Source organism: Herpailurus yagouaroundi, unplaced genomic scaffold (genome assembly GCF_014898765.1).
Source record: "Herpailurus yagouaroundi ecotype Mexico unplaced genomic scaffold, PumYag 250, whole genome shotgun sequence".
Taxonomy (NCBI): Eukaryota; Metazoa; Chordata; class Mammalia; order Carnivora; family Felidae; genus Herpailurus; species Herpailurus yagouaroundi.
The window spans coordinates 13130905-13148452 of record NW_024412467.1 but is presented as its reverse complement, the minus strand read 5'-3'; the positions used below and the strand labels follow the sequence as shown (position 1 = coordinate 13148452).

General features: G+C 49.3%; 1 protein-coding gene across 10 annotated transcripts in view; it reads left to right on the top strand.

Annotated features, from left to right (window-relative positions):
- Positions 1-17548, top strand: part of PHACTR1 (phosphatase and actin regulator 1) — a 567250-nt gene that overhangs the window by 449358 nt on the left and 100344 nt on the right. For all 10 annotated transcript variants that reach the window (XM_040460558.1, XM_040460556.1, XM_040460562.1 and 7 more), the window contains one exon: positions 5955-6035. In XM_040460558.1, the coding sequence (XP_040316492.1) occupies positions 5955-6035 (81 nt within the window). The remainder of the gene's footprint in view (positions 1-5954; positions 6036-17548) is intronic.

The following is a 17548-nucleotide window of genomic DNA, read 5'->3' as shown; positions in this document are numbered from 1 at the left end:
CCACCCACAATCCCGCAGTGAGAGAGAGAGAAGAACCATTGGCTCAGTTGTGATCATGTGCCATTCAATGTCATGTACTACTCATATTGCAAGACATCGCTCGTTTATCAAGTTAAAACCTATTAGAAATGTTTGCTCGTCTTGCGGAACCTTGCAGAACGAGTTACTCGCGATCTGGTATTTTACTGTGTGTGTGTGTGTGCGCGCACATGCAAATAAAAAGTTATTTTTAACAGATTCTTCCAATCTGGCCATTCCGTAGGGGGGGCATTCCAGCCGAGATCAAGATGTCTGTTTGAAGTTCATTGATGTCAGGGAAGCATGGGATGGATCCTGGGCTTAGCGTACATCGTATGGATAGGGAGGCTAAGAGAATACACAAAGCGGGGTGCTGGAGAGCCGGCTTCTGGTTAACTATGGCACAGACCCCAGTGCTGTCTGGGAAGAAGAACTCAGCAGAGCACTTAGACTGGAACCACTCCTGTTGTTAGGGTCGGTCTCTGGGCTTCGTTGGAATTTACTGCCAAGGATCAGTGAGCTCTTCACCAGGCTCTGCATTTCTAAAGCATTTGCTTAAATGGGCGCAGACTTCAGAACAAGAGGTTGGAGTGTAAAGCCTAGTTTTTCCTTTGTTTACAAGCTAGAGCAAGGACAGGTGTGGGGTTTTTTTGTTTGTTTTTGCTTTATTTACTTTGAGAGGGAGAGCGAGAGCACGAGCAGGGGAGGGGCAGAGAGAGGGAGAGAGAGAGGGAGAGACATTGAGAATCCCACAGAGCCCGATGCGGGGCTTGAACTCACGGACCCGTGAGATCATGACCTGGGCGGAAATCAGATGTCAGGCACCCAACCGACTGAGCTACCCAGGCGCCCCAGGATAGGTGTGTTTTGAGATGTAGGTTGTTATTGTTATTTAACATGTGGTGAGGCCAGCAGGTCGGAAGACAGCTGCCATTGAAAATAGGGTTTGCCACACTCACAGAGCCCAAGAGAAAGGGCCGTGTGATGGGGGGCCTTGCGGAGAAGCACCGGGGTGGGTCAGGAGGCAGAAAGAGTGGGAGAAAAATGTGGGCAAGAGACTTTGGTGTATTTCCCACAGGAGAGAATGGTCAGTGTAATAAGCAAGCTTACCTGGCTGGTTTGAATAATTTCAGCAGGCTCTGGGGCACAGGGACCGTCCCCAGTTGTCTGGTACCAGGGCCTGGGGTGATTAGGGCAGGGGGAAGTGGCCTGTGTAGTAAGAGCCCCCTAAAGGAGGTAGTTGGGGGTGTGGGCTCTGGGTTGGTTGGTTTGCACGTGGAAGGTGTGTTCACACAGGCTAGTCAGGTACTGTCTGTGGGAGTTGGCTAGTCCTGGAAGAGATGGTCTCTCCAGAATCAGCAGGACCCCAAGAGTTATCTGAAACTAATGTAGCATTGTGTGTGGAGTGCATTCAAAAGGGAAGGGGGGAAGGGAGGAAGGAAGAAAGGGGAGGGAAGGGAAGGAAAGGGAAGGAAAGGAAGATACAGAAAGTAAAAGGGCATGATTAATAGATGGTGATAAACATGCAAGAGTTCTGCCTTTCAAGGTTTTCTGCATCTTTGCTATTAAGGCTGAATTTGATGGCAGGCTTTGGAAGTCTTTCTTGGATATGCTAACCTTTGATGACGGTTCTGCGGGAGCCATTTGGGGTAATTTTTGGCACAGTAATTCAGAAGTCCCTCTTCTGTTCCTTTCAGGCAAGAAGGGTACTGGAAAGTTCTTTTCTGTGTATTTGGATCTCCTCAACTGACTCTTTGTTGGTAACTTCCGTCCTATCCCCCTTCAGGCTGTGTGTCTGGTTGGGCACAGAATTTTAGCCCAGGTGTCCCTGTGCTGGTTTTTGCATGTTCACTGGCTCATGCGATTTTGTGTTTGATGTTTCACTTGCCACAGGACCACCTCGAAAGCCTGTTACGGTGTGGTCCACTGACCGCCCAGAAAAGTGGTTCTTTTCTAAAGATCCATGGAGTTGCATTGCCGCTATCTGAGCTGAATTTTCATTTTGGAGGGGGAGGGAGGGTGGACTTAGATGCCTGCCCTTTCCAATTTGGTTCTGCTGGTTAGAGCTTTAGAAAAATGCTCTTAAAAGTTTACCTTTACATTTTTTTAATGTTTATTTATTTTTGGGAGACAGAGAGAGACAGTGTGAGCTGCGGAGGGGCAGAGGGAGAGGGAGACACAGAATCCGAAGCAGGCTCCAGGCTCTGAGCTGTCGGCACAGAGCCCAAAGTGGGGCTCAAACCCACGACCCATGTGATCATGACCTCAGCCGAAGTCTCATGACCTTAACCGACTGAGCCACCCAGGCACCCCCTGAGCAAGTTAATTTTACTGGGACTCAGGTCCCCCTGAAAAGTGGGACCTACTTCAGAGGATTGTGGTGGGGATTAACTTAAATAACATGACCCGCCGCCCTTCTCAAAATGATCTTGGTATCCCCTGTGGGCACAGCGTCCTGTCCCGGGAAATGGACAGACCCAAAGGATGAATAAGCCATCTCTTGACAGAATGTCAATTAAACTTGGAAACTGGATGGGGAGGGGAGGGGGATGTATTGTTTAAATACGAGCAGATCTGTTCCGTGAGCTCCACCTTAGTTCTTAAGGACAGACTCAGTGTAGTCAAGAAATGGCACCTTTGGGGGACAGCCAGCTTCAGTCCTGCCCTCGGAGCCCCTGGCATTACTGCTTTGCCATTAGGAGCATCTCCGTGGAATAGTGTGAGCAGCACTGAAAAGAGTCCACCATAGTCCATGCCAGTATGCGTCAGTCTCAGTTAACCTCCCATCCTTGTTTTAGAAAGTATCCGGGCACGTTTCCCCGGCACGTCCTTGATATCACCTCTTGGGCATGGCCAACGTTGGGATCGCCATCTTCCCTACCACCCTGCTTCTCATCCTGTGTCCCCCACCCGAGCGATCAACAGCAGCGTCCATTCAGCTATGCACGTCAGGAACCAAGCAGTCGCCCCGGACCCCTCTCTCCCTCCCTCCCGCCACCGGACATCCTCCGCGTGATGCCGAGGCAACGTTGCCCCCTTCCCGTGACTCGAATGCACCCTTTGCCTGCCTCTCCGTCACCAGCGTTTTGGTGCAAGTGACCGTCATCTCCTGCCTAGACGAGGTGATCCCCTAGAACTGGCCTCCCTCCAACCCGCTCCCCACATCGACGTGGGCATTGATCTTTCAGATACCCAACTCTGACCGTTTGTTCCCGTTGCCCTTAGAATAACATGGTCCGTGAGGCCCTGCGTGGCCCAGCACCCCCGCCCCCCCCCATCCCTCTGTCTACATCTCGAGTCCTCTATCTGTGCTGGTGGCTGCAGTAACATGGGTTGCTTTCTCTCCACCAATGGTGGCATGATTCCTCCATGGTGGGGGGGGGGGGCAGTGCCCAGCTTGCTGTATGTCTGGAGTGTTCCCCTCAGCCCCTACGTGACTGCCCTTTGCCAAGATAACATGTGTTCACCTCTCAAATTCAGCCTGTGGGTCTCTTCCTCAGAAAAGCCTTTTCTCATGGCCCAATGAGGGAGACTGTAGACCACACGTCGGGCAGGACGTGTCCCTTTCTTTAAACAGGACTTCCCTCAATTTGTAACCCTACATTAGGTGATACTATCTGATGACCGTCTGAACCACATCTTAGTCTGCCAACTCTGTGGAAGGAAGGACCGTCCCTTCGGTCACCATCGTCTCCAGCCCCTGGCAGAGCGCCTTTCGCCACGGGCAGGGGTCTGTCGTCCTTGAATGAGCACGCGTGACAGCCGAGGTCCGCGTGCTTGGCCTGGGAGCACCCACATTCTACGGAAAGTGCCACCGCAGTTCGCCAAGCCCATGTCTTTGCCCACCTTGCTGCAGATACTTCCTTTAATGCTGGGCGTCAGGTCCTTCCGCTGGGAGAAGCCCCCGGGAAGCCTCATTTTGTTTCAAAGAAATCTGTTCAATTTGTGGCTCAGTATAGGACGGGCCAAGCACCCCTTGCTGCGTGCCTCCCGCACGGCTTCACGTCACCCAGAGGATCTTTTCACAAAGTCCTTGCTTAAAAACCCTGCTTCACGTGGCCTATCCAGTCTTTTCCCACTGCACCACTAGCAAATCTTGGCTTAAAAGCCGGCGGAACTTCCTAACCTAGCCGCCCGCAGTTGTCTCTCCCTTCTCTGGAGGTTCCTCTTGGGCACAGAGGACGTCTCTCTACCCTCCTGCCACCTCATCGTGCCGTCCAATATGAGTCCTAAAACTCCAGCCCCCAAAACAAGCCCTCCTCCGGTGACTCCTTCACCCGCCTTTGTGGCGTGACCTTCATACAGCCCTCCTGCCCTCACTTCGGGGGGTAGATATTTCTACGTTTCCATGTTATCATTAACCTGTTCTCAGTAAGCTATACGCGAGTGCAGTCTAACCTGGTGTTTTTTTCTCTTGTCTCATATCCCTGAATTCACTAGACGTGAAGAGAACGTTAGGATATTTTAAAAATAGTAAGTCCCGAAATATATAAAAAAAGGGATTTTCAACCTTGATATGACCGAATAACCCAGTGTGCTTTTTATTCCAATATAGGTCTTCAGGTCCTACCCTGGACCTATTAAATCGGAGCAGCTGGGGCTGAGGTGTCAGTGTTTTCTCAGAGAGGCAAAGTGACTTGACCAAGGTCACACAGCTCGTAGGTGAAAGCATCACAGTCCCCGTTTCCTTGCTTGCTTTCTAGCGTTTACTCATATTCTTTGGACTAAATTCTACTGAACTCTGTGTAATTAATCTGTATCTAAATTTGCCTAAAATTTTCCTTATTTTATAACTGCCCCCCCATAACTGTGTGTCCAAAGGATGTGGAGAGTATCAAGGTGACAAAAGCAAACAAAATAACGTCTCACCTCCTTTACCCACTGTTCACCCAGAAACAGGGATGCCAGCTGCTGGGGTGGGGGGGGGGGGCTCTCTCGCTTGCTTCTGTGGGCTCTCCTGACCTGCCCAGCCTGGCCTTGAGCCACAAGCCTGCCCTTTGGGCGGCCACTCACTCTTCCACTCCTGGGCTGTGTTTTCACTCGAATTGCCCTCTGTCGTGCCCACTGATCTGAGAGAAATGCTCCCTCTTCGCTCCCCCAGCCCCACCTGCCTGAGTGTTTGGCTCAGATGAGCAGCTGGGTCACGGTACACGTGCGTTTCATAACTGGGCAGCTCACAGGTCGCTTGCCTGCTTGGGTTTGGAGCCTAAGAGAGGAGAGTGATGGGCATCTGTACCGTGGGGGGGGGTGGGGGTGGAGTCCCCCTACCACCTGCCTCCATTTCAACCCAGAGAGTTTGCAGGAGAGATTTTCAAACTTTTTTTTTTTTTTTTTTAGTAGCTGGGAAGGAAAAGAAAAAATCCTCAGTGACATCTATATAATCTACATAATTTAAAAAAGAAAGAAAAGAGAAGAAGGAAGGAAAGGAAGGAGGGAGGGAGGGAGGGAGGGAGGAAGGGAGGAAGGGAGGAAGGAAGGAAGGAAGGAAGGAAGGAAAAAAAAGCAATCCCACCTACGAGGAACGTCCCAAGTCAGGGAGATACGCTGTGACACACAAGTTGAGCTGACCTTGGAGGTAGCATTCCTGGCTTTGAATCCTGGCTCTTCTTCTCAGGAGTCTTGCGGCTCTGAGGAGTTGTTGAATTCGTCTGTGCTACAGATTACAACGCCGTGAAGTGGGGTGGAATAAAATGAAATACAAGTGCCTACCCCTTAAGTAGTTTGAAGCTTGCTTTGAAGATTAAACGAAATAATCTGAGTGAAATGCTTGTTCTCCTGTCAAAAAATGTTAACAGGTCTCAGTAACTGACATTAATAAAACAGTAACTTACAGAAGCTTCTCCGGATGTTACTTCTTAATACATCTTAACATTTGATTCCTCTGAAAAAGTCTTTGTTACTGACCCACAGTTGCTTCTCTGTGTTTTTGCTTGTAGCCCTGGAAAGGAAAATATCAATGAGGCAAAGCAGAGAAGAGCTGATAAAACGAGGGGTTCTGAAGGAAATCTATGATAAAGGTAAGGGGGACTGGTCCCCTCCACAGGGCCCAGAAAGCCACGTGTGGAATCTGTGTGTGTGTTTCTCGGAGTTGGGTTCCGTTTTCTGCGTCACTTTATCAGGATTTGAACCTCTCACACCCCCGACGGTTCTGGAGAGAAAAGAGAATTTTGTAGACCGCTCCAAAGCTCTCAGTATTATAGCAGCAGAGAGAAATCAAGCTCCCTTTTTCTCACCATTGGAACTAAACCACGGGATGCTGTGAAAAAATGATGTGGCTGCAGGAATGATGCGGGTTACTGGTTGGGAGCCTGTGGGTGTTCGAATACACACAGCTGGGGTGAAGTTAATTGCGGAGGCCCTTTCGGACACTAGGGGTTCCCAAGACAAATGTTAAAAACCTACAGGCATCTAGAATTTCCTTAACAGATTTTTTTTTTTTTTTTACTGACAGTCTGTCTTGCCACAATAAAAGAGGTCAAAGTGGCAAAAAATTAGAAAATACGGCCGTACACCTAAGATATTTCAAATGATAATATTGACAGTAATACAGATGCTCTGTGAATGTATCCACAGGTGTTTGCCAGTGAATAAATACTGTGTGTCTTTTGCTTATTGAATGACTGTCTTTAAATATAAATGTATGCAGTGGTTTTATATTAAGTATTCTTTATTTTTATTTTTTAACAGCTTTGCTTTTTTTTTTTTTAATTTGTTAATGTTTATTTTTGAGAGAAAGAGAGACACAGAATGCATGTGGGGGAGGGGCAGAGAGAGAGGGAGACACAGAATGGGAAGCAGGCTCCGGGCTCTGAGCTGTCAGCACAGAGCCCGACGCGGGGCTCGAACTCACGGGCCGCGAGATCGTGACCTGAGCTGAAGTTAGATGCTTCACCGACTGAGCCACCCAGGCGCCCCAAAGAGCTTTGCTGTTTTTAATTAGGTTTCTCTCCTTCTCCCTCCCCCCGCCTACTCTCTCTCCCCTCCCCTCCCCTCCCCTCCCCTCCTGTCCTCTCCTTCCTTTGCCTCTTTCCCTTCCACTCTCCCCGTTAAGACTCTTGGTGAAATGACAAACTGTCATCTTCCAGTCTTGATACAGGAATCACCAGTAATTGTTTCAAGTCTTATCACTGTTTGAAGCTGGTGTGAGGCGGTGGGCCAGATTATTAACGCACATATTCTCCTCTAAAGAGGGATTCTGGGGCGCCTGGGTGGCTCAGTCGGTTAAGCATCTGACTTCGGCTCACGTCTTGATCTCATGGCTCGTGAGTTCGAGCCCCACATCGAGCCCTGTGCTGACAGCTCAGAGCCTGGAGCCCGCTTCGGATTCTGTGTCTCCCTCTCTGTCTGCTCCTCTCCCACTTACGCACGCGCGCACGCTCTCTCAAGAATAAAGAACAAAAAAAATTTTTTTAATGCCTGCTCAGATCCAGTTAAATGACCCCTTCCCCTCCCTCCTACCTTCCCGCAGCCCTTCTCTCTTTTCCTGTTAACCTTCAGGAATACTCAACAGAATGTATTTAACTGTACCGCTTATTGTTCCCATCACACCCGATAACTGGGTCAGGGTAAGCATTGCCCAAGAAACTTCTGACGTAACCAAAGATGCCAAGGGTCATTGCAGCCGAAGCCTCGTTTTCTAGAGACAGAAATGGTGGCGTTGAGGCCGGGGCCTCAGATGGTTTTCCCGTTTGCTTCGTTGTGTGCGCTCAGTAGCTGCTAGTGGAGGAAAGGACCGGTTCAGCCTCCACTTGTCGGCACAGCTTCCCCACTCGTTTGCCTGTGCATTGTCACTGTCTGTGCTCCTCTGTTGAGTTGTTGGCTGCCTTTCCTTGCTAGCGTGGACGCTCCAGGAGAACACGGACCTCAGAGGCTTACCGCCAGGCCCCCCAGCCTCCGATAGTGCTTGAGAGAGACAAGGCTCGCAAACGCATTTATCGTTTGGATGAAGGGAAGAGGAGAAGAAGGGAGGGACTAATCTAGAAATCCGGTTGCACACAGAACACGCAGAAGCTTGTATCTGCTCTGGGTTTTTTCTGAAGGGAAGCGTCCATTTGTGTCACCGCGGGTGTTAATCTTGTTACCTCGTGTCATATCAGCTGTGAGGGACGTGGGCCCTGTCGTCAGATGGCTGGTCCCACTCCAGTTCCACTCCTGACTAGCTGTGCAACCTCAGTCGCATTGCTTACCTTCTCTGGGCTTCTGTCTGAATTGGACGAAGACCGTGGGGATGATGTTGTGGCAGCGAGGATTACGGAAGGTGGCACCCGGACGTTGGTTTGTGAGGCACGTTGGGGCGTGACAGAGCGCCCCAGACTGAGTGGCTTACGCAACAGAGACGTGCTTTCTCACGGACCTGGAGACTGGAAGTCTGAGATCGTGACGTCAGCAGGATTGATTTCTGGAGTGGTCTCTCTGCTTGGCTTGCGGATGACTGCCTTCGCACATGGCCCTTCCTCTTGCTCACACGCTCCTGGTGTCCCTTCCTCTTCACAGAAGGACGCCAGCCCTGTTGGATTAGGGCCCCACCCTTGTGACCTCATTTAACCTTCATTATCTCCTTAACGGCCCTTTCTCCAAATACAGTCACATTGACCGCTCGGGCTTTGGCATGCATTTCGGAGGTGGGGGAGGGGATCCAGTCCAATCCATAACAACCTGTAGAATGAGCTGTCATCCCATAAATGCTCAAGAAGTGTTAGCGTACCATCATGAGGGGTCGTCATCATCCTTTATAGGTTCTGAGACCCTTTACATGCCGCACCCTCAGTCGGCAGGCGCAAGGGTTAGGAAGGAACATGCCTGCCCCCTCTTACCTAGCGGTGCGGGGTCCGCCAACCCCTCCTACGGTGTGGGGGCACTGACACGAGACCGCCCGGCCCCTCTCTCGCCTCCGCTTAGGGCTTCCTGTTCCCCTCCCCTCTCTAGGACATCACTCACCTTCCGGTAGCTGGGAGCCCGGTGGGTAGAACGCATAAGACTCTATCGCCGCGACCCGAGGGAACAGCAAGTGGCAAAGGGACTTCACTCGTTTTCCAAGTCGTGTGTTTCCAAGAGGCATTTCCTGGACTTGGAGCAAGCATTCCATGTTGCCTGGCTGGTGACGCCTCGTGCTGCCTCCTGTGTTAGCTCACGGCACTCGTGGGTCACCTGGCAGCGCGATGGGGTCCTCTGGGGAGGCACGGGCCCCGAGAGCGGCCTGTTGGTTTGTAAATGACCGTGTCGGCCCATCGGGCCGTGCAGAGCCCAGGAGGGCCGGCCTCTGCCCACACCCCACACCGCAGCTACGCTCTGTCCGCATGAGCTTGCTGATAACGGAGAGCCGTTTGTCCTTAGTTAGGTCGCTTTCCTCTTCCACCTTCTGTACGCTATTGATTTTTGCTTAATAACACCCCACTTGTCCGTAGAAAGTGTAAAGGTAAGCCGTGGGGACGTGAGATTTATCAAGACGCGGGCAGGGCGGACTCAGAATCGATGAGGTTTTATTACCCTTGACGGTTCTCCTCAGAATCCTTTGCATTTTGCTTAGCGGGTTAAAAATCCCAAACTGGTGCATAAAAAGTCAAATCCGGCAAAACGAGAGCTGGGTGGAAGAAGGAAAAGTATCTCAAATGCCTACAGGAGTGACGTCAGGAATCCTTCATTTAATTTTTGTTTAATTTTTTTTTTTTTTTTTTTTTTTTTTTTTTTTGGGACAGAGACAGAGCATGAACGGGGGAGGGGCAGAGAGAGAGGGAGACACAGAATCGGAAACAGGCTCCAGGCTCCGAGCCATCAGCGCAGAGCCTGACGTGGGGCTCGAACTCACGGACCGCGAGATCGTGACCTGGCTGAAATCAGACACTTAACCGACTGCGCCACCCAGGCGCCCCTAATTTTTTTTTTAATCTATCTTTATTTTTGAGAGAGAGAGAGAGACAGAGCGTGAGCAGGGGGAGGGGCAGAGAGAGAGGGAGACCCAGAATCCGAAGCAGGATCCAGGCTCTGGGCTGTCAGTACAGAGCCTGACGCGGGGCTTGAACTCACAAACCGTGAGATCGTGACCTGAGCCCAAACCAAGAGCCAGATACTTAACCAGCTAAGCCCCCCCAGGTGTCCTTACGGAGAAAGTTGTTTGGTTGTTTTTGTTTGATTGTTTTTTTTTATTTGTTTGTTTGTTTTAGTGTTTTTTATTTATTTTTGGAAGACTGCAAGCAGGGGAAGGGCAGAGCATCTGAAGCGGGCTCTGTGCTGACAACAGCAAACCCGACATGGGGCCGGGACTCACGAACCGTGAGGTCATGACCTCAGCCGAAGTCCGGCGCTCAGCCAACGGAACCACCCAGGCGCCCCCGACCTAAAAGTTTAAAATCAGAGAAAATGGTTTATTCTCTGGGTATATGGAGGCCACGTGAGAAGGCAGGACACTTGGAAAACTACATAAAAAGATAATTTTTAGTTGTTAACCATGGTGTGGTAGGGATGTGAAATCATACATTCTTTTCCTCCCATTTTCCAAAATTTCCACAATATGGTTGCAGCAGGTTGAGGGGGAACACAAGGTAAGCAATTAGAGGAGCGATTACCATTCCACTCATGGTGGAAAGTAATCTACAGTTTGATAGCTCATTTTTTAAAATGTTTATTTATTCTCGGGAGAGAGAGAGCGTGCGTGAGCATGGGAGGGGCAGAGAGAGGGACACGGAATCCAAAACAGGCTCCAGGCTCCGAGCTGTCAGCACAGAGCCCCACGCAAGGCTCGAACTCACAAACTGTGGGATCATGACCTGAGCTGAGGTCGGATACTCAACCGACTGAGCCACCCAGGGGCCCGTGGTAGCCCATTTTTTAACTCTGTTTACCAACCTTGCGGCCTGTTTGAATCAGAAACTAAGGGTTCTCTTAGACTCCCTGGAACACACCTTGGTTTATTCAACAAATTGGCACTCAGGGCCCCCTCTGTGCCACGTGGTCTCCCAGACCTTGAGCTACAGCGATCACCAAAAGAGCAGAATCCTAACCTTCTCAGAGTTTATGTTCTACAAAAAGAAATAGGAAGTAATTAAATAAGCATAGGGTATATCGTCAAGCAGTTGTAAGCTGTATGAAGAAAAACAAAGCAGCAGGGTAAAAAGATAAAGTCATAAGTAGAGCCATGATTTAGACAAGTGCAGTCATGGAGGACTTCTGGAGGAGGTGATACTGACACAGAGAAATTAAGTGCTCTGTGGCTGAATCCCACATTGGCCCTCCTGCCCCACTTCCACAAAATTGTAAATGGACTCAGTATGTTACTTTTAAAGCCTCTGTAGGGCATTTGCCTCTCTTGGTTTTCTGTAAATCAGAAACCTGGAACCCTTTCCTGGAACCCTCTTCCCCCAGATGGCCATCCACATAGCTCCCCTCTTTTCAGGTCTTTGCTTAGATGTCACCTTCTCCTCGAAGCTTACCCTGCACCAACCAGATTTTACATGGCCACCTCCTTCCCTAGGTCCTGCGTTTCCTGCCCCTGCTCTGCTGTGTTCTGTCTTTTGTTAGTTTCTGTCTCTTACCACCTTCAAACGGGCCCTAGAAGTAAGTTATTTATTGTGTTACCCTTTTTGCCATCTGTCTCTTCTCACTGAAATGGAAGTTCCACCAGGCGGGGTATCGGGTCTTGTCTGGTTTGTTCATGGATGGAGCCCGAGAGCCTCCAACAGCGCCTGGCACGTAGCTGATGTTCAGTAAACGTGTGTTGGGAGAACAGTATGTGCCAACCGGGAGCTGGCTCTCCAGGTTCACAGCATTTGCTTTATTCGCTGTTGCTGGTGAACCTCCCAGTTCTCTGATCCCCCTTGTTTATTCAGCTTTGTGGTCCATGAAACTTTATGGCCAGTTATTTAAATAAGCAATAACAGATTATGTATATTTATGTAGATGGGTGCTAAATACTCCACTTTCATATAGTGGCTTTTTAAAAAAACTTTTAACATTTATGTATTTTTTTTTCAATGTTTTTATTTATTTATTTATTTATTTTTATTTTTGGGACAGAGAGAGACAGAGCATGAACGGGGGAGGGGCAGAGAGAGAGGGAGACACAGATTCTTTTTTTTTAATTTTTTTTTTTCAACAGCGTTGATTTATTTTTGAGAGTAAGAGAGAGAGAACGCAAATGGGGAAGGGGCAGAGAGAGAGAGGGAGACACAGGATCTGAAACAGGCTCCAGGCTCTGAGCTGTCAGCACAGAGCCAGGCGTGGGGCTCGAACTCCCAAAATGTGAGATCATGACCTGAGCCCAAGTCGGACACTTAACTGACTGAGCCACCCAGGTGCCCCAGCATATAGTGGCTTTTAAGTGTTAAGGAGAAACATATCCTGACAACAGTGAACGGTTTGGCCGTTAGTAAAGTGGTGATGATATTTCTCTGACTTAGGAAGGATCTCAGGAGGTCACCTGGTGTCCCTAGTGCTACTTTTCCAAAATAAAGATGAAGCAGGGGAGGCCACTTATTACCTTGTGGAAGGGCACGCGGCCAGTGGGCGTGCACTCTTAAAACCCCTGCTAAGACAGTGTGTCCTCCGTTTGGAATTTACAGGAACACCGAAAAACTTTGTTGTAACATGTTGCCAGTTGGTAGTCAGACGATCTGAGTAAGTCGTGCTGTTAGCGCCATTGCAAATAATCTCTGCAAAGAAACATAATGCGGGATTTAAAGAATGTTAGGGTCGGGACACCTGGGTGGCTCAGTCGGTTAAGCATCCACCTTCAGCTCAGGTCATGACCTCACAGTTTAGGAGTTCGAGCCCCCACGCCGGGCGCTGTGCTGACAGCTTAGAGACTGGAGCCTGCTTTGGATTCTGTGTTTCCTTCTCTCTGTGTCCCTCCCCCGTGCGCGCGCTCTCTCTCTCTCTCTCTCTCTCAAAAAAAAAAAAAAAAATTAAAATTAAAGAATGTTAGGGTTAATAGTGGCGATTGTAGTGGATTTTCCCGGGAAACCTCAGTCCTCCCTCAGGGTCACCCTCTCCGTACAGGATGGGCGTGGGATGTATATGGCAGTTGTCAGGGGGGCAGGACAGGGAAGGGAGACCACCTCTCTGCTGTGCCATGATACATCGCACCTGCATGGGACACACATCCACACCCTAAGGGGGAACAGGACACCAGAATGTGCAAGCAGGTAGTTCAGACCACGGCAGCTTTCCTGGGAGTCTCCACGGGGATCCCGCCGAGACCCCAGGAAGGAGAGGGCCCCCCAAGGAGAGGAAGGAAGAACGGGGGGGGGCACGTCAGCGGAACAGACTGGGAGCATCTCTGCTGCCCACTGTGTGCTGGGAATTAGAGATAACATTTCCCAGCACATAATAGAGTGCCCCGAAGTGTGCTCTCTTCCTTCCCTGAGTGAGAGCGACATCGTGGAAGGTGTTATTTTTCATTATAAGCACAAACAGAAGCTCCCCGAAATGGACAACTCTTTTATGCAAGAGGCTGCGTTTTCCCTTGTCTGGCATTCCAGAGAGAGAGAAAGAGAGAGAGAGAGGGGGAGAGAGAGAGAGAGAGAGAGAGAGAGAGAGAGAGAAGCCTGATATTTACATTAAAAGGTCCTCGTATTTTAAAAATAAAAATAAAAATTCTCTAGCGGATCAGAGGAGACCAAACTGTAGTAGGCTCAGCCCTTCTTAAGTCCCGTGTTTCTCTGGTAACCCGGGTGCGTACGCTTCCCAAGTCGGAGTTTGTGGGAACCGCTTTTCACAGCCTCTGCCAGGCACCGTTAATGTGTCCCATCCTGAGATGTTCCCCGTGCCTCTTGTGGAAGTGGCATCTTCCGAAAGCTGTGTGTAGAGTAGCGGTGTGGACATCAAAGGAAGGTTTACCTTCAGTATCAGCGACCTCTAATTGCCCTCCTAGCACCTCCGAGCCCAGTACAGAGGAGTTTGCCCTAGCAGTTGGAAAGTGGTTTAAACAATAAAGAGAATGCGCAGAAGTTGTGATCAAAATTCTCTTAAGTAATAAGGTTCTTTCAAAAAAAAAAAAAAAAAGTCACCGTCCCAAGCCAGAAATTACAGAATTAATTACGGAAATTATTATTACAGCCATGAGCAACTATCCCCAGTACATGTACTCCTCCTTCGTGTGCTTGTTGATTACCTGTTATATTGCAGGTGCCATTCTGGGCACCGGGAATACTAAGGAGGGACAAGCCAGACTCCCCTGGCTGACAGAACCCACAGTCCTGGGAGTAGGGTTCAGGCACTCAGCAGTCAGGGCAAGTACAGGATGTCTGGGGGCAAGGGAAGCATCACCCACCCACGTCTGGAGACTTAGGGAGGGCATCTTGGAAGGAGGGGTATCGCAGAGGAAACCTGAAGTGTGATGAGATTTATCCTAGGGAAGCTGGATGGGTAAGGGGAATGTCAGAAGGGGAGGAACTAGCCCCCGAGGAGACACCGAGCTGGGGAAAAGGGAGGGAGACAGAGTGTGTGTCCAGCACGTCTGTAAGATGAGGGGGCGTTGGGGCAGATCGTGCAGCCAGGAAAATGATATTCATTGTTTGTGCTTTATCCTGAGAGCAGTAAGGGGCTTTGGAAGGGTTTGCTGCATGATCGGATTTGCAGCCTCATCGCTCTGCCTATAGGGAACCAGAACTTGGAGGGAGCCCAAGACATGAGTCAGGGTGGCCAGATAGCGAATGTTGCCGGGATCCAGTGACCTGATTGCGGGGGTGGGCAGAAATGGGCGTGGCTGGGGGAGAGGACAGACTGAAGAATTAGAGGGGATGGAATCAGGTGGGTCCTGATTTCGGAGAGTGAAGGAGAGGGGGTAACCGTGGCAGCTACTCAGGATTCTGCGTTGGACAGAATCTGTGAGCAGACACAGGGACCATTCGCCGAGCTGGGGACCCAAGACCCAGTGAGCTTAAGACACAGAATGTTGCCATGGTTTGACCACACTGGGTGTGAGATACCCAAATGTCTAAATAGACTACTAAATATACAGATTGGAAAGCTCACGAGAGAGATCTGGGTTGGAAATGCAGGTTTGGAATAGTCATATAAATAAATGGTCGTTAAGTCATGTGAGTTGACGATAGCTCTGGAAGAAGTTGGAGTAGGGGGACATAAATGGTCCTGATAGAAAACCCCATGGAACCCCCAACATTAAATCATCTAGGAGTAAAGCAAAAATGGCCTGGGGTTAAGGAAGACCCTCAAAGACTGAGAAGTGGACAGAAAAATAGGAAATAAACCAGAAATGTGTATCAGTATGGAAGCCAAGACAAGGGGCAGTGGTTTGGGGGAAAATGGTCTGAAGTGTCGAATACAGACACGCCAACTAACATAGGGTCCAAGAAGTGTCCTTTTGATTATTTTTATGCTGTTTAATTGTAGACTTTTAAATGACCTGTGAAGCCAATGCGCGACCAACAGGGTGAACGTTAAAATGCTTCTGTTTTCCATCAACAAAAACTTAAGGAAGGCGAAGCGATAAGCAAAATCAGACCAACCGTCTTTGTGTGTTTTGTCCTCTATGGTATTCCTAATGCCTTGAGCAATGCTTGGCATTTCTTGGTGCTTGTTTAATACTTTTTGCATGAATGAGTGAGTGAGTGAATGAATCTCCCATTATAAAGCCCAGTAGTAGGACAGCTCTGAGGCTGGTTAATTCAGCAGTTCAATAACATGGCTAAGGGATGCCATCATCAGGCTGTGATGCTTTGTGGTAACAACATGGCTGCACTAATTCCAGCATCACGTAGAGACACAGCGTCTGGAGGAAAGAGTGAGTGAATCAAGGTGTGCCTGGGTGGCTCGGTTGGTTAAGCGTCCGACTCTTGGTTTCGGCTCAGGTCACGACATCATGGTTCTTGAGTTTGTGGCCTGTATCGAGCTCCATGCTGCCTGCAGGGAAACTGCTTTAGGTTCTCTCTCTCCCTCTCTGCCCCTCCTCAACTAACTCACTCACTCTCTCTCTCTCTCTCTCTCTCTCAAAATAAGTAAACAAAATTTAAAAAAGAAAAGAAAGCCCTTCCTGATTTGCCTAGGACTTGCGTAGATGTAGACAAGTAAGCATTCAACCTCGATCCCCACGTAAATATCTGCAAACCAGCAACACTCAGCTGGGAGATCCACACCCAGGATCCTGGTCCCAGCTGTCTCGTCTTCTGGGCATACAAGGCACAGGGAAACTTTTCATCTCCCAGGACTCTGCTTTCAGAATGCAACCCCAGGACCCTGACTGTTCCATCCCCTCCGGCAACCCCCAGTTTGTTCTCTGTGTTGAAGAGTCTCTTATGGTTTGCCTCCCTCTGTTCTTATCTTATTTTTCCTTCCCTTCCCGTCTGTTCATCTGTTTTTTCTCAATTCCACGTGAGTGAAATCCTATGATATCAGTCTTTCTCTGACTTATTTCACTTAGCATAATCCCCTCTCGTTCCATCCACATTGTTGCAAATGGCAGGATTTCATTCTTTTTCATCACTGAGTAGTGCTCCATTCTCTCTCTCTCTCTCTCTCTTGCTCTCTCTCTGTCTCTCTCTCTCTTCTCTCTGTCTCTCTCTCTGTCTCTCTCTCTCTCTCTCTCTCTCTCTCTCTCTTTCATTTGGGCTCTTTCCATGCTTTGGCTGTTATTGATAGCACTGCTATAAACATTGGGGTGCATGGGCCCCTCCAAATCAGAATTTTTGTATCCTTTGGATAAATACCTAGTGCTATTGCTGGGTTGTAGGGTAGTTCTATTTTTAGTTTGTGGAGGAACCTCCATACTGTTCTCCAGAGCGGCTGCACCAGCTTACATTCCCACCAGCAGTGCAAGAGGATTCCCCTTTCTCCGCATCCTCGCCCAAATCTCTTGTTTTCTGTGTTGTTAGTTCTAGCCATTCTGACTGGTGTGAGGTGGTATCTCATTGTGGTTTTGATTTGTATTTCCCTGATGATGAGTGATGTTGAGCATCTTTTCATGGGTTGTTAGCCATCTGGATGTCTTGTTTGGAAAAGTGTCTGTTCACGTCTTCTGCCCATTTCTTCAGTGGGTTGTTTGTTTTTGGGGTGTTGAGCTTGGTAAGCTCTTCTTCTTAGATGGCTGTCTTCCCCCAGTTGCCTTCCCTTCACTGGAGCCTAGACTCCCCCTAGTGCCACCAGGAGAGCTGAGATTCCGTTGTGAGGTTTTAGGACTTCTCCGAAGGCCATGCCCACCTCTGTAGCTCTTGGCTGCCGGTCTCAGGGCTCCTGCCATCCACACGTGCCCCAGAGCGTGTCTTCACTCGCCAGCCCTCTCTTAATTTCTCTGAAGGAAATATTACCCATCAGACTGACCACTTACTGCCATCTGGACCAGGTTAGCAACATCATTTTACCTTCCTAGTTCTGGAAATGGGCTCACTTTTGCATATTCATTAGGGCCATTATGGTGATTTTCAAGTGGGTTACGAGCAGTGCAGTTCAGTCGACTTTTCAACCATAACAGAAATGTTTGTCATCATCTATCCTGGCCACCGCAGCAGCCTCCGGCCTCACATGGTTATTGAGCACTTCAAGTGTGGCTGGTCTGACTGAGGGGAATTGCATTTTTGATTTT